The sequence below is a fragment of the Acyrthosiphon pisum genome, chromosome A3 (genome assembly GCF_005508785.2).
Source record: "Acyrthosiphon pisum isolate AL4f chromosome A3, pea_aphid_22Mar2018_4r6ur, whole genome shotgun sequence".
In the NCBI taxonomy this organism is placed as follows: domain Eukaryota; kingdom Metazoa; phylum Arthropoda; class Insecta; order Hemiptera; family Aphididae; genus Acyrthosiphon; species Acyrthosiphon pisum.
This window is the reverse complement of record NC_042496.1, coordinates 4572770-4586037: the sequence shown is the minus strand read 5'-3', so window position 1 is coordinate 4586037 and position 13268 is coordinate 4572770. Positions and strand designations below refer to the sequence as shown.

At 26.8% G+C, this 13268-nt stretch overlaps 2 protein-coding genes across 2 annotated transcripts in view; one reads left to right on the top strand and one right to left on the bottom strand.

Annotated features, from left to right (window-relative positions):
- The window catches only part of LOC100161178 (probable low-specificity L-threonine aldolase 2), a 22148-nt gene extending 21506 nt beyond the window's left edge, over positions 1-642 (bottom strand). Inside the window, exon 1 of the mRNA XM_029491061.1 lies at positions 624-642. The gene's annotated coding sequence lies outside the window, so the exon portion shown is untranslated. The remainder of the gene's footprint in view (positions 1-623) is intronic.
- Positions 643-3660: 3018 nt separating this feature from the next.
- Positions 3661-12674, top strand: LOC100159142 (probable low-specificity L-threonine aldolase 2). The gene is made up of 10 exons (XM_001948428.5): positions 3661-3794; positions 5180-5246; positions 5935-6055; positions 8090-8173; positions 9044-9135; positions 9203-9388; positions 10043-10236; positions 10323-10459; positions 11236-11360; positions 12230-12674. The coding sequence occupies exons 2-10, from the start codon at positions 5217-5219 to the stop codon at positions 12404-12406; spliced, it is 1146 nt and encodes a 381-aa protein (XP_001948463.2). The 5' UTR covers positions 3661-3794; positions 5180-5216; the 3' UTR covers positions 12407-12674.
- The last annotated feature ends 594 nt before the right edge of the window (positions 12675-13268 follow it).

The window sequence follows — 13268 nt, the reverse complement described above, 5'->3', positions numbered from 1 at the left end:
AACTACTCGCCCCAAATTCGATTTTCATGTATCAAAATACTAAGAAAAATATTCTGCTTTGGAATATAAAATTAAAACCCAATGTTGTCTTTCAAAAAAGTAAAAAACTTAAAAAATTATATGGATAAAAAATATTTAAAAGTATAATTTTTTAAGAAAAAACATTATTTTATAAGCGACTTGAAACTATGTAAAAAAATGTACACTTTTTGAAATAATGAGTGTTCAATGATAAAAGAATCACCCGGTATAGGATTTTCCACAAAAAAAACTGCACACGGGATATTCCATCTAGTTAAAATATAATATTATGTGAATGACATTTGGTTGTTGTTTTTCCCGATTATTTTGAAGAAAAAAAACCCACACATCATTGTAAAATCAAAACATTCGTCACCCCACCTCTAAAGCCAGATTGATTTGATCAAAAAATTAATTTTCGTAAAGATTCCTATTTTTGCCTAATTTTTCCTGATAATTTTGATAATCTAGTACTAAAGTACTAGAAATTGCTTAAAACTTACTGGATCTAATTTACATACAAATTACAATGTTAAGAAAGTCTTATACCAACTGGATAAAATGTCATTATTATACTATCTATAGATATATAATACACGTACCTATAGTCAATTTAAGTTGTCTTACTTGAAGCTTGTGCGAAATCTCTCTCAACAGCGTGATTACGTGAACACCATGCACAATGCACCTACCTACTTCACAACACTGAATGTGAATGAATTAAGTACATAATATATTGTCAAAACGAAACAGCTTTAGGTATTTAAATAGGTACTGGTTACTGCCCTCGTATATAGCCATAATATGTATATCTCCCCTTCGTTACTCGTTATACAGTAGACAGTTAGAGACACACTAATAATAATATTAGATAGTTGTCATTTGTTCAAAAATGTATGGTGACTGGTGAGTATATACATTACGTTATACAGTATGTGTATGTACGTCTACGTTCCTACAACACAGTACATAACACATATACATCACTAACCAGTAGTTTATATATTAAATGTATATACAAAGTTACAAACATCTATAAAAACAATGTAATTCGCAAGAAGCACTCAAGAGAGATCAAGTTACTAAAAGTATTACTTTTATTTCCAACTATAGTTTACTTAGGTAACTAACTTTATATTATACAATCACAATCATTTGCAAATTGTAAAAACTCTAATTTGTGTATTTTAGTAGGCAAATATAATTAAATATTAACCTCATAATAAATTATAGTGTTAAAATAATATTTATAGTAGGTATTGTTAAGACCGATAAATAGAATATCTGGAAACGAACAATATTAAACGTTTACATTTATTGTTTTATACATTCTATAGTTCAAAAAAATTATTTTAATTCAATTTATGATTTATTATGTTATTAAATATTAATGAATAGTTTACAAGGTGTATTAGTATATTGTATATAATAGATAAATATTAATAAAATATTGCAGTGAAGTAGTGAATTATAAGAAAAATATTACAATTTACAGTATAACAGTCTCAATACATACTTATGGTTTTTGAATTAAATTATAAATACTTAGGAAAGTACTTTATCTGAATAATTTTATTTTTCTTAATTTTATCATTTTTAGGGAAATTGGGAAGTAAAAATACTTCATAACAACACGTACGTAATATAAATATACAAATTTATTACAAGGTGAGACACTCAGATATAAACTATATGAACCAGCGTTTTATTTATTTCCAAAAATAACTAAATTTTTGTTTAACACTTGTTTATATTTTTCCAAATTTATTTTTATGGCATTCTTCATACAGTTAATACATTAAAACGGTCAGTTCTGGTAAATAAAATACTTTGATACGTTCCAAAAATAACTATAACTTAAATCAAACATAATTATTAATTGATTAAAAAGAAATTAAATTAAAATTTTACATAATAATATTCGCAGTATCTTCAATACTCTATAGGGACTGGGCAGGGTCACTATCGCTAACTCGCCAACTGTTTAAATCGAAAGTATCCAACGACTTGTTATGAAAGCCCATCACACCGGATATGTATTAAAATGATTTTCACATTCACATGAACAATTTTTATACAATATATACTAGATATCTACACCAGGAGGAAATAATGTTCTTGCCAAAATGGCTAAGCCAAGAAAAAACTATACAAACATGAATTGGAGAGAAAGTTTCCGATATCAGGCAGAACTATTGAGGTCTTTATACCAAATTTATTAATCAACTTCAAACATTTTCAAAAATAAAAATGTATGGATACCTGCATTTTATAGTTTAAGATTATATGATTAATTTTAGTGTGCGAAATGTGACTTTTATATATTTAAGATTATACGACACACATCAAAGTATTATCAAATATATAATAAATTCAAACAATACGGATTTTTCTGAATATTCTGGACCAGAGAATTGTATGACATAGGTACGTAGATCGTGGATGACCTGTGGAACGGGAAACAAATTGGAATACGTCATATACTTTTAAAATGATTTTTCATTTTGAATAGTTTTTTTAGTAATTAGTATTTAGTGGTACCTACTTAAAAAAAGTAGAAAAGAAAGTGGGCACCATTCTGCTGTACAAAAGGTGTCATGTGAGTCACTATAATGGATGTATTCCATTTGAACTCATTAATATTATATCATTAAATTAGAATTCAATTCAATTATATCATTGCATTGTATACGAAAAACGATTCTAATTAAAGATGGAACTACGTAGCTAGCACAAAAATTTAAAACCATTCCAACAAACTCTTCTCGGACTTGTTGGACGTTGTTGGAATTTATTCGAAGCAATAATTTTAAAAGTTATTCAATTTCAAAGTTTATAGTGCCAACTACCTACGTATGCAAAAAATCTTATTAAAACTCATCCAACAATACTCATATATAACAATATATACCAGGTACTAGGTGTATTTTATGATATTATTATTTATTACTATTAAAGTACCTAATTTATTTTACTATTTGTAATACAGTAGGTTAGATTAATTTTTTTCCGAAAACACAGTATTTTAAGATGTCATTGTGTGTATAAAATATAATATTATACATTAAAAGTTTCAAGTCCCATAAATAGTATTTTTTAATTACAATCTAAAATCGTTATTAATCGTTTAAATATCTACTTTTATCCACATTTGAACTTTTAGTAACTATAAAAAAATTCTATTTACATATTATTTATATACATTTTTTGGTTACAGTATGAAATACTTATGACCAACCTTGTTTTACACAAAAAATGTCAAAATATTATCATGTAAAGAAAATTATAAAATAAATATTTGGTGAAAATTGCAAGTACCCTATGGTTATTTGATTTTGAATTACAGCAAAATATAAAAAATAGTAAATTAACGGGTGGACATTCAATGTTGTAAAACTTTGAACTTCAAACACTCAAAAAATATAAGTGTGTGTTTGAAGTTTTGAACGCCTCTTACTTAGTTTCTTTGGACGCCCTCGATTCACAAAATGCGTGTGGTTCAAAATGTATATAGTAAAAGCATTATACACAGATATTATATGTTTTTAATTAAATATTAGATATATTATTTAAATTATTTCATTGATTTCGTTCAAAATATTGTAATATCCAATTTAACGATTTAATTCTAGTTTATTTTATGAATTTTGGCAACACTGAATCAGACAATCTATAAAAACCTCATAGCTTCTCTGCTATCGCCCTCCAAATTGTTAATATTTTTTTAACCGCTCAACAGCCCAGCTGCAGTTTCGTCAAATTGAATTCTAGAGGTAAGTGGACAATCATTTTTAAAACATTTTTTTCTTAACAAATAATTATTTTTGTCGTCTTTCATTTTAAATTATAATAAGATATTTAGGTTATTTCTAAATATTTTAAAATAACCGAAATTGTCAGCCTACATAAATATAATTTAAATAATTAAATATCTAACCATAATTCTTGTTAACAATTTAGATAAAAAAATATTGTTAACCGATAGTTATAAATTATTAGTTTTTTATAACACTCACTCACTGGTATATAGTTTTTTGGTAATACTATTAGATAGTTTATATCATTGTAGGTGTATGACAAAATTCCTTCACTTTTTTTCAATTTATTCTTGAGATCTATGTAGTACGTTTAACAAGTTTATCCCAATAAATATGAGAGTGATGATAGGTGATCACAACGACGACAAATAAAAATATGGTAAAGAAAGGGAAAAGTAGATTTAAAAAAGTGCAGCTCCCACTGGAAGTTTTCTTCTACAGATGTTCTTTTGTACAATCTCTTGTTCTGAACACCAGTTTGTCTGGCTATTATTGCTACCTGCAGCTTGCGGCTTTTATTTTTTTTTTGTTATAAAATTTTACATAATATTAATTATAGGCAGGTATAAATATGTATATATATGTTTTTATAAATTACTTTTGTGGGGCTTAATATTTACACGTAAATATCCATATGGGATTAGTTTGATGCTCGAATATTTTTGATTTTAATATTTAATGTAAATAGTATTTCAATTATGCCAGAATGGATAAGCATTCGATACATTTATTACAAAATTATTGACTTTTCGTGTTTGTAGTTTAGCACACATTTCGCATGAGGGGAGTGATTAGTTATTAAGAAGCAAACATTTTCTAATAATTAACAGTCCTGTACGTTATATAATTGAATATACATTACAGTACTTATAGTTCATAAATCATAACATATTATTAAACCGTCATTATTTTACGAAAAATACGAACAAATCACAAAAACGAATCATTTTTTATTTGCAACATGGTAGTGCGTACCAAATTTTCAATACGATATAAAAAAAAACATCACTGACATACTCGAGACGGTCGGTCCCCTCGGAATAATTTAATTCGCTTATAATATGAGAATAATGTCCGTATTTTTATTAACATCCGTTGTTTTCTACGATCTACGTAGGTATCTAAACAATAGTGAAATTATAGTATGTTGGTCATATTTAATTTTGATGTTATGATACAATATTGTGTTATGTTATAAAGTTTTTAAACCCTGAAGTAGTTTTGGAACACATTGACAATTGATTTTTCTAAATATTAATTTTTTGATTATAATATTAATACCAGAAAATTGCAATTATATTATTGCGAATTTTATAATTTTTAAATAAATTGTGTTTTAGTGGTTATAAGCAAACATTTTCTGAAAGAACTATCATCATGAGTGAACATCGAGAATCATCCAAAATAGTTAGTATATTTCAATACTTGTAAATTAATATATGTATATAGGTACCTACATGTAAAATAAAATATGATAAATATTTAAATCAAAATCCTTCAATACAATAAGTAACACATCGATCCTTATCTATCAAAATACATCACAACATTTTTGGAAAATAAACATATATTTACTTGGCTTTAAGTTTTGCTAATACTCTTAGTCGGCTATAATTAAGTTACCTAATATTTTTATCATGGTATGAAATATCAACAATATTAAATATAGTATACACCTACTATTACTTGAATAAACAACCAATTTTTCAAATAAAATTATTTAATCAATCACCGTAAACAGTTATTTTTTACGTATTTAATACTGATATTAATAATCTTAATAAAATCTTATACACATAAATGTATTACTGTAGGGACATATTTTAGTAAGTACTTAATAAGTCTTATTTTCACGAAGGATGTGTAGAAACGGAAGATTTTTCTTGTATTTATTATATATTAAATTAATTATCAACTAAATTTTAAAGCTGTTTAAATAGATGGAATAAATATTTATTCCATTAAAATTCCCCTTGATACCACTAATCACTATCATGATGTTATTTTACCTTAAACACAGAGTTGTCTTCAAAATACAATAAAAAATTTAAATAATTAATTAACTTTTAAATTTTATTATTTAACTGATTTGTAGCCTGTTAAGGTTATTGACTTAATAAGTGACACAGTTACAAAACCAGACATCCATATGCGGCAAGCCATGTTTGAAGCAGAAGTTGGAGACGATGGCTATCGAGAAGACCCAACCGTAAATTGTACGTATTAATGTAATGTAATCACTAATCGGTTATCAGTATATTTATAGTTATAAGTGCATAAAATTGTTTTAAACAAGTCATCTCTGGATTAGTTTTTTTGGCAAGAACGCCCACAGAAATATAAAGCTGCGGAGGACCCATATTAAAGATCCTCAAACAATACATTTGAATTTTTATATAATAATTAATACAAATAGGTAATACTAAAAATTGTATTAGTTCAAAATACTAATATAAAAATCTAAAATAACACATCTTACATTAAAAATAACTGTAATCTGTATTATGTTAAAATATATAATAAATAATAATACAAGATAATTATACAAGAACTGAAAGACTAGTAGATACAAAAATAGGTGGCAAATTGAAAAATGTTCAATCAACAATCAGGAGCCCATTATCATTTATCACGTGCTACCAAAAATACACCATAGACCTTATACTAAGTACCTAGAGCCTATGGGATAAACATAATTGTAATAGTTTATTATCTAATACCTAGATATCCATGCATGAATCGGTTTCATTTGGTACCACAGACATATAAAATAATAATATTGTTTTTTATGTCTGTGTTTAGTACCTATTCGAGATAAATAATTATCTGGTGGACTACCTTATCCAAATTAAATTGTTGGCGTTTTAAACATTAGAGAATGTATTTCTTTAATATTCATGTCTTGTGTAGGTACAGTTATCTAGATGAAGTAGATAACCGTATAGTTACGTGGTCTGTATATCTCCAAAAACGTGAATTTATAATTATTTATTTTTTGCAATTACATAAGTCATGAACAACAATGATAACAATTTAAAAAATGTATTTATTATTCCAAACATTTTATACGTGATACAGCATATATATACAGTGTGTTCTCGTAACAGGGTACATTTAATATTTAAATTACCCATCTTAGGTACTCAGTATTTCTACACATATTTTTGAATTATGTTTTCGGGACATTAAACTAGAGTAGGTACTTGACTTTTTAAATGGGAGGGGGTAATGGTCACCACGACCTTGTTAATCTTGTGAATCAAAAAAGAATAACCGTTTATAGTTTATAGTTTATACACATGAAATTTTCACCAATTATTTATTTTTCTAGACATGAACTAAATATTCAATAAGTATTTGGAATTTACCATTTTTTGTATGCATCGTTACATGTTCAAATGTTGGCGAAATTGCATTTTTTTTTATTCAAAGACGTACTGTGTATTGAAAATAAGTATTTGTGAACTGAGGTATACTAAACCCAAAGTACACCAATCTAGCACCGTAATATATGTTTGTTTATTTTTTCTCTGGTTAAGTCGGCATATTATACTGTTATATAGTTATATAACTTATAATATAATAATAAGTTTTAGATTTTTTTTTTTTATATTATAATTTTAAGAGAGAATTATAAGCATTATTATCTTGTATTTAAGTAAAAAACATTGAAAAATTCTGTGATACAACAGAGATAATTTTGTTACCTTTAAATTTAAAATTAGTTAATTACTCTAATATCAAAACTAATGAAATTAAATGCAAACTGCTGAACATGCATTTGCTAAATGCATATTATATTATGCTGAACATTTATGTATGAATATGTGTCTACTTAAAAATAAATACACAAACCATGGATCAATTTAAAATTATAAGTACCTAGATATTTTTTTAATTCTTTAAACGATTAATTATTAAATAAATTATATAATCACTTTCTAAACGCCAAGTATTGAAAATAGAATATTGTTCAGTTAGCCAAACCATACTAAAATATATTATGTACCTACTCTATATTATGTAAACCACAACTCAAAATATAGAATATAAATTAATCCTAGTTGCACTGCCATGCTTCAGTAATTTATATATTTGTATATAGCAGCGGTTCCCAAACTTGTTTAGTTCACGCCACCCTATAAAAATTTAAAAAAATTATTGCACCTATATAGGTTATAGGTACTCAATGGTATTATTTATATATTTTTAAGTATACCTACCACTGATTCTTCTTTTTGATAATATAGTATTGGAAAATAAATCATCAACGATTTTTGGAAAAGAAGCAGCATTATTTCTACCAAGCGGCGTCATGGGAAATTTAGTTGCAAGTAATATGTATTTATATCAATAATATAAACAAATATTTGCAGAAACTTATATTTCACCTCTATAGTTTTTATAACTCTTAACTAGCAAACACAATTTTGTGTTTTAAACAATTACATATTTTTGTTGGTCATGTAATAATTGTGTAAAATATCCAGATTTTTTCAATTGTGTCAATTAGATTGATAATTCTAATGTAAATTAGGTAAAAAAATAGTCTGTGACTAATTGACACGGATTAATTTGAGACAAATTTACATGTGTAATTGTCATCATTCTTGACTCAGATGATTATGAAGATCATTCTCATTGATTCATTTTGGTTCTACTATAATTGTATAATTATACATACAAAATTAAAAATCGAAAATTAACCTAAGCCGGTTATTTTTCAAAGTCATCACCGGAAATGTATTCATATTTTTTACTTACTTTTATTTATAAAAAAAGTCATTGTTTTTATAGTTACAAAATAAACACTGCTAATGAAAATATCTTATACTTAAATTATATATACATATCTATGTTAATACAAGTATTTTTCAACTGTTATAAATATTTAATTACAATGTACATTTTACTATTTTAGTGATTGTGTCAATAACGTACATTTGAGGTAAAGAAATCGGGATCAGTATTCTTTTTAAATTCTTTGTTTTAGCACTAAATTAAGTTAATCGTTGAAACGATAATTGAGTACTGTTTAAAATCTAACATATTTATTAAGAAATATAAGTAATGAGTATATTTGAAAATGTATAAAACAGAATTACAATCGTGAACAAAACTTTAAAAGTGCGTCTATTAGCCCTGGTGGCCCGATCACCAATAAAAATAACAGGGTTTATGTTAAAATAATACTTAAATTTCAGTGATGGCTCACATGACCGATCAACGAGGATGTGAAGTACTAGTTGGTGACAAAAGTCACATTTTGCTGTGGGAACAGAGTGGAGCCGCGCAGGTTAAATTTCTATTTATTTTGGTTGTTTTTCTAGTAATATTAATGTATCGGTATTTTAATTAACCAGTTTGCAGGTTTGCAAATGCGAGAAGTTAGAAATTTACCAGATGGTTCATTAGATATGACAGAATTACGTGAAAAATTTCGGCCATCGAATCCACTTGATTACGAATCTTACACATCATTAGTTTGCATAGAAAACACCCACAACTATCTTGGTGGTGTAGTAATTCCTCTTGAGTGGCTTGATCAAGTAAAACAAATTTTTTAAGTTTTTCTTATTTAAACTGTGGGTCTAAACTTCGTCTATTATATTACTTCTTCATTTTCTTTTGTTTAATCAGTAACTCTGTTTTTGATCGTATTAGATTTATGTCATTAGTCATAACCTATATAGAGATCAGTAAAACCTATCTCAATTATTAAATTATATAACTAAGGTCTAAGGCTTTTACTAACGAACAAGAGTCGTTTACTCAAGTACTCTAACTAAAACAGAGAATTATTTCACATGCGAACTTTTTCCATTTTTTAAATTTTAATTATGTTAATGATAATAAATAATAATAAATGTACAAATGTAAATTTATAAGTCAAACGTAGAGCAGATTTTAAAACCTAAAAAATGTTCACCAAATTGAAATCTTAAATTATTTTGGACTTTTAGTATTTAGAATGTAATTGTGATGTACCTTATACACCAAACCAATTAAAAGTAATACATTTCCTCAGTTAAATATTTAATATCTGCACAAATAATAAATATTTACATGAATAGTTTACATTTTACAAAGTAAGGTAAATATTTATAAAAATAACCGATAATTAAAATACATATTATAATATGATATAATCAAGCCAAATTATAACAAATTCTTGTTTAATCATATGTTTGGTTTTTATTTAGCTAGGAAAATTTGTTAAGGAAAAAAACGTTCCTTTGCATATGGACGGGGCTCGAGTGTTTAACGCAGCCGTTCACTTGGGTGTCCCCGTCAGTCGAATAACTGAACACTGTGATTCTGTGACGTTCTGTCTTAGTAAAGGACTTGGGGCACCCATTGGTGCGGTTTTGGTGGGCAAAAAAATGTTTATCGAACGGTAATGAATCCGTCTGCCATTAATTTCTGAAACCGCACCGAAAATAATACATATTATTATTTTAAATATCCGTTGTCTGACTTTAGGTGCCGAAGAATCAGAAAATCCTTGGGTGGGTCTATGCGCCAATGCGGTATTGTGGCCGCAGCTGGCGTGTATGCATTAGATAACTGCGTGGAAAGACTGGCCGTGGATCACTGGCACGCCAAGAAAATTGGACATGGTATATGTATAATTGTGTATTTTTGTTTTATAAAATCGCACTCGTTTTACTATTTACCACGTCAAACGCGAATAGCAGGGTACTAAAAGAGTGCAGCTATAAGCACACTGAAATAGTGATATCTAGATCTAGCACCAAGAATATCAGATGATAATAGTACATTAGTAAGTAAATACTAAAACACAGTATAGTAACACATCTATAATCATAATATTGTCTTCAATAATTTTATGCACGTATATTTACTATTTAGTTCAAGTTGGCAAATATTTTTTAATACATGAATTTAAATATAAAAATTAAAAAGGTAGGTAGGTATAAACACTCATTGTTTCTAATATTTTAAACTAGTCTGAAAAAATGGAGGTCACGATAAATTCTAAAAATATTATTATTTATATATACCAGGCCTTAATTTTTATCATAATTTGTTTGTTGGCAAGTCTATCTAACAACTCACAAATATTACAGCTTGTATTTTATTTAAACCATGGTTTAATAGGTGGGAACGATTTTTTTTAAAACATTGATTTACCATGTACAACATGTGTCATTATGTCAATATGTCAAGTATTGAACTCCTTAACAGTTTTTTTACTAAGGATTTAAAGTTTAGATGAACTTAAACAGTAGACTGTGCTATATGCCTATATATACTTAGACAATTACACAGTATATCTTTAGATTTTAATATTTATAGACAATTTATGCCTATGATTTAAATGAATAACCATGTACAAATTGTGTTGGTAAAACGAAACAGTTATTTTTTGCAGCTATCCATCAAATGGCCAGTCCTGACGTGTCTGTTAACCTGGAGAAAATCGATACCAATATAATAATTATAAAGTTAAACAATTCTGCGATCAAGTCAGCTGACCTCTACAACATGCTGTTGAAGGTAAAGCAGTTTATCATTGGCGTAATTTGGGAGTTAAGGGGGTGGGATATTTTCAAAATGTTTAGGTTAATTTTATGCTATTGCCTATTTATCCATATCATATTACTAATTGTAAAATAAATTATTATAATAGCATATCAATGAATCGTTTTTCGTATGCAATTATTTATCATTGAATTCAAATTTAACACAATTATTAGTTATTACAATATTACAGTGATCTACAAACTACTCAACAACAAAATACACTTGACACCTATACTGTACCCACGCACAGCAGAGCGTTACCTATACTTGCCCGCTTTTCATTGTAGCTCTGTAACAACAGACATAATAACAAAAGGAGCTAAAAATAAAATAACCATATCTTATATTTATCCGTAATTTTAAAACCTCTGAAATTATTTTATATTTTACACTTTTTTTGATTACCTTATTATAGCAATCGTATTTAGACGTTAAGTGTTGTAATTCATTAATTAAATTTGTTCAACCCATCTAGAAAAAAGTAAAAGGATTCCACTGACTCACACAATTTATTTATGTCTATGATAATAGGTACATATAAAATTATACAAGACGGCAATTCAGCAATTGTATTAAGATACGAAGAAGATTAGCTTACGAGTGGTTTTTTTTTTAAAATTATATGGGCCGGTTAAACTTTGCAACCCCTCCCCCACGCACTCCACCCCACCGAAACCTCCCCTATTAAAAACTGAAATGGCACAATAAGTAAAAAAATTGTTCACCGCTTTAGTCTGTACAACTGTATAGGTATAGTCTGTAGGTAGTAGGTTACTATATTACTGTAGGTTAGGAACCTATATTATATTATGTGTATGTTCTGTATTATTTATATTATACAGGTAGACAACGAGGGTGATGATAATCTGCACAAAGTAAATTTAACGTCTGTTCGAATTTCATATTTATACGAAGGATGTGTGAGGTTGGTTTTGCACAAGAACATTTCCGAGGAAGACGTGGATATGGCTATTGAAAAGATAAAATACGTAATTGAAAAAATCAGTTTATTCAATTAAATTAATTTACTTCACAGACAAAATATAATATCAAAAATAAAAGGGGAAATCAGCACATTCATATTGTACGAAACAGATAACAAGCTGACAACGGAAGAATATTTATACTTAATAATAATATGTTACATTTTTATTAGTTATTAATATAACATACATAGAATACACAAATTACGAATTAAGAATGAAATAAAAAGAAATGTTCTTTTTATAAAATAGCTTGGGTTATTAATTGAATTTAATGTTAAGCGCACATTTATATTATCAATGATATTATAATCTTTTATTATTTGAATGTATCTTATATAACTTTTATTATTTAATTTGATATATATATATTTAAATCAGGTATTACCTAACAAATAAGAAACGTATAAAATCCAGGACTAAGATTAAAAAAATTCTTTTAATGTTATTATAAAAATTAAAACGTTTTAAACATTTTACATCCAACTTTAAAAATTCTAAGCGGAGTGATGATTTACAATATGTGTTTTATTTTGTGTCTGTCATGAAATTTTGAAGCAGAAAAATGCTTATTTTATAAATGTTTTTTTGCATACAATGATTTATCATTAAATTCAAATTGAATACATCCTTTACAGCGACCTACTTAATGAAAAAAAAATTGAAAATGTACTTAGTACAATGTTTCTCCTAAGTGTATGTTAGTGGAAGTTAAAAAAAAAGTTGAGCATAAATCCTTAATAATTTGTTATATATGGGCGTCTGAGTTAGAAATTCATGAAAAATGTTATATTTATAATTAATAAGCTTTGAAAATTGATTCCCCTTAAGATTTCCTACACTTAACGAAAGAAAGTTTACCGGATAATCAAATACATTTTTTACGAGCTTTTAAAGT

Coding starts and splice junctions, on each gene's coding strand:
- LOC100159142 (XM_001948428.5), top strand. CDS start 5,217: ATGAGTGAACATCGAGAATCATCCAAAATA. Junction 5,247..5,934: donor ATCGAGAATCATCCAAAATA/GTTAGTATATTT, acceptor ACTGATTTGTAG/CCTGTTAAGGTTATTGACTT. Junction 10,237..10,322: donor AAAAAAATGTTTATCGAACG/GTAATGAATCCG, acceptor GTCTGACTTTAG/GTGCCGAAGAATCAGAAAAT.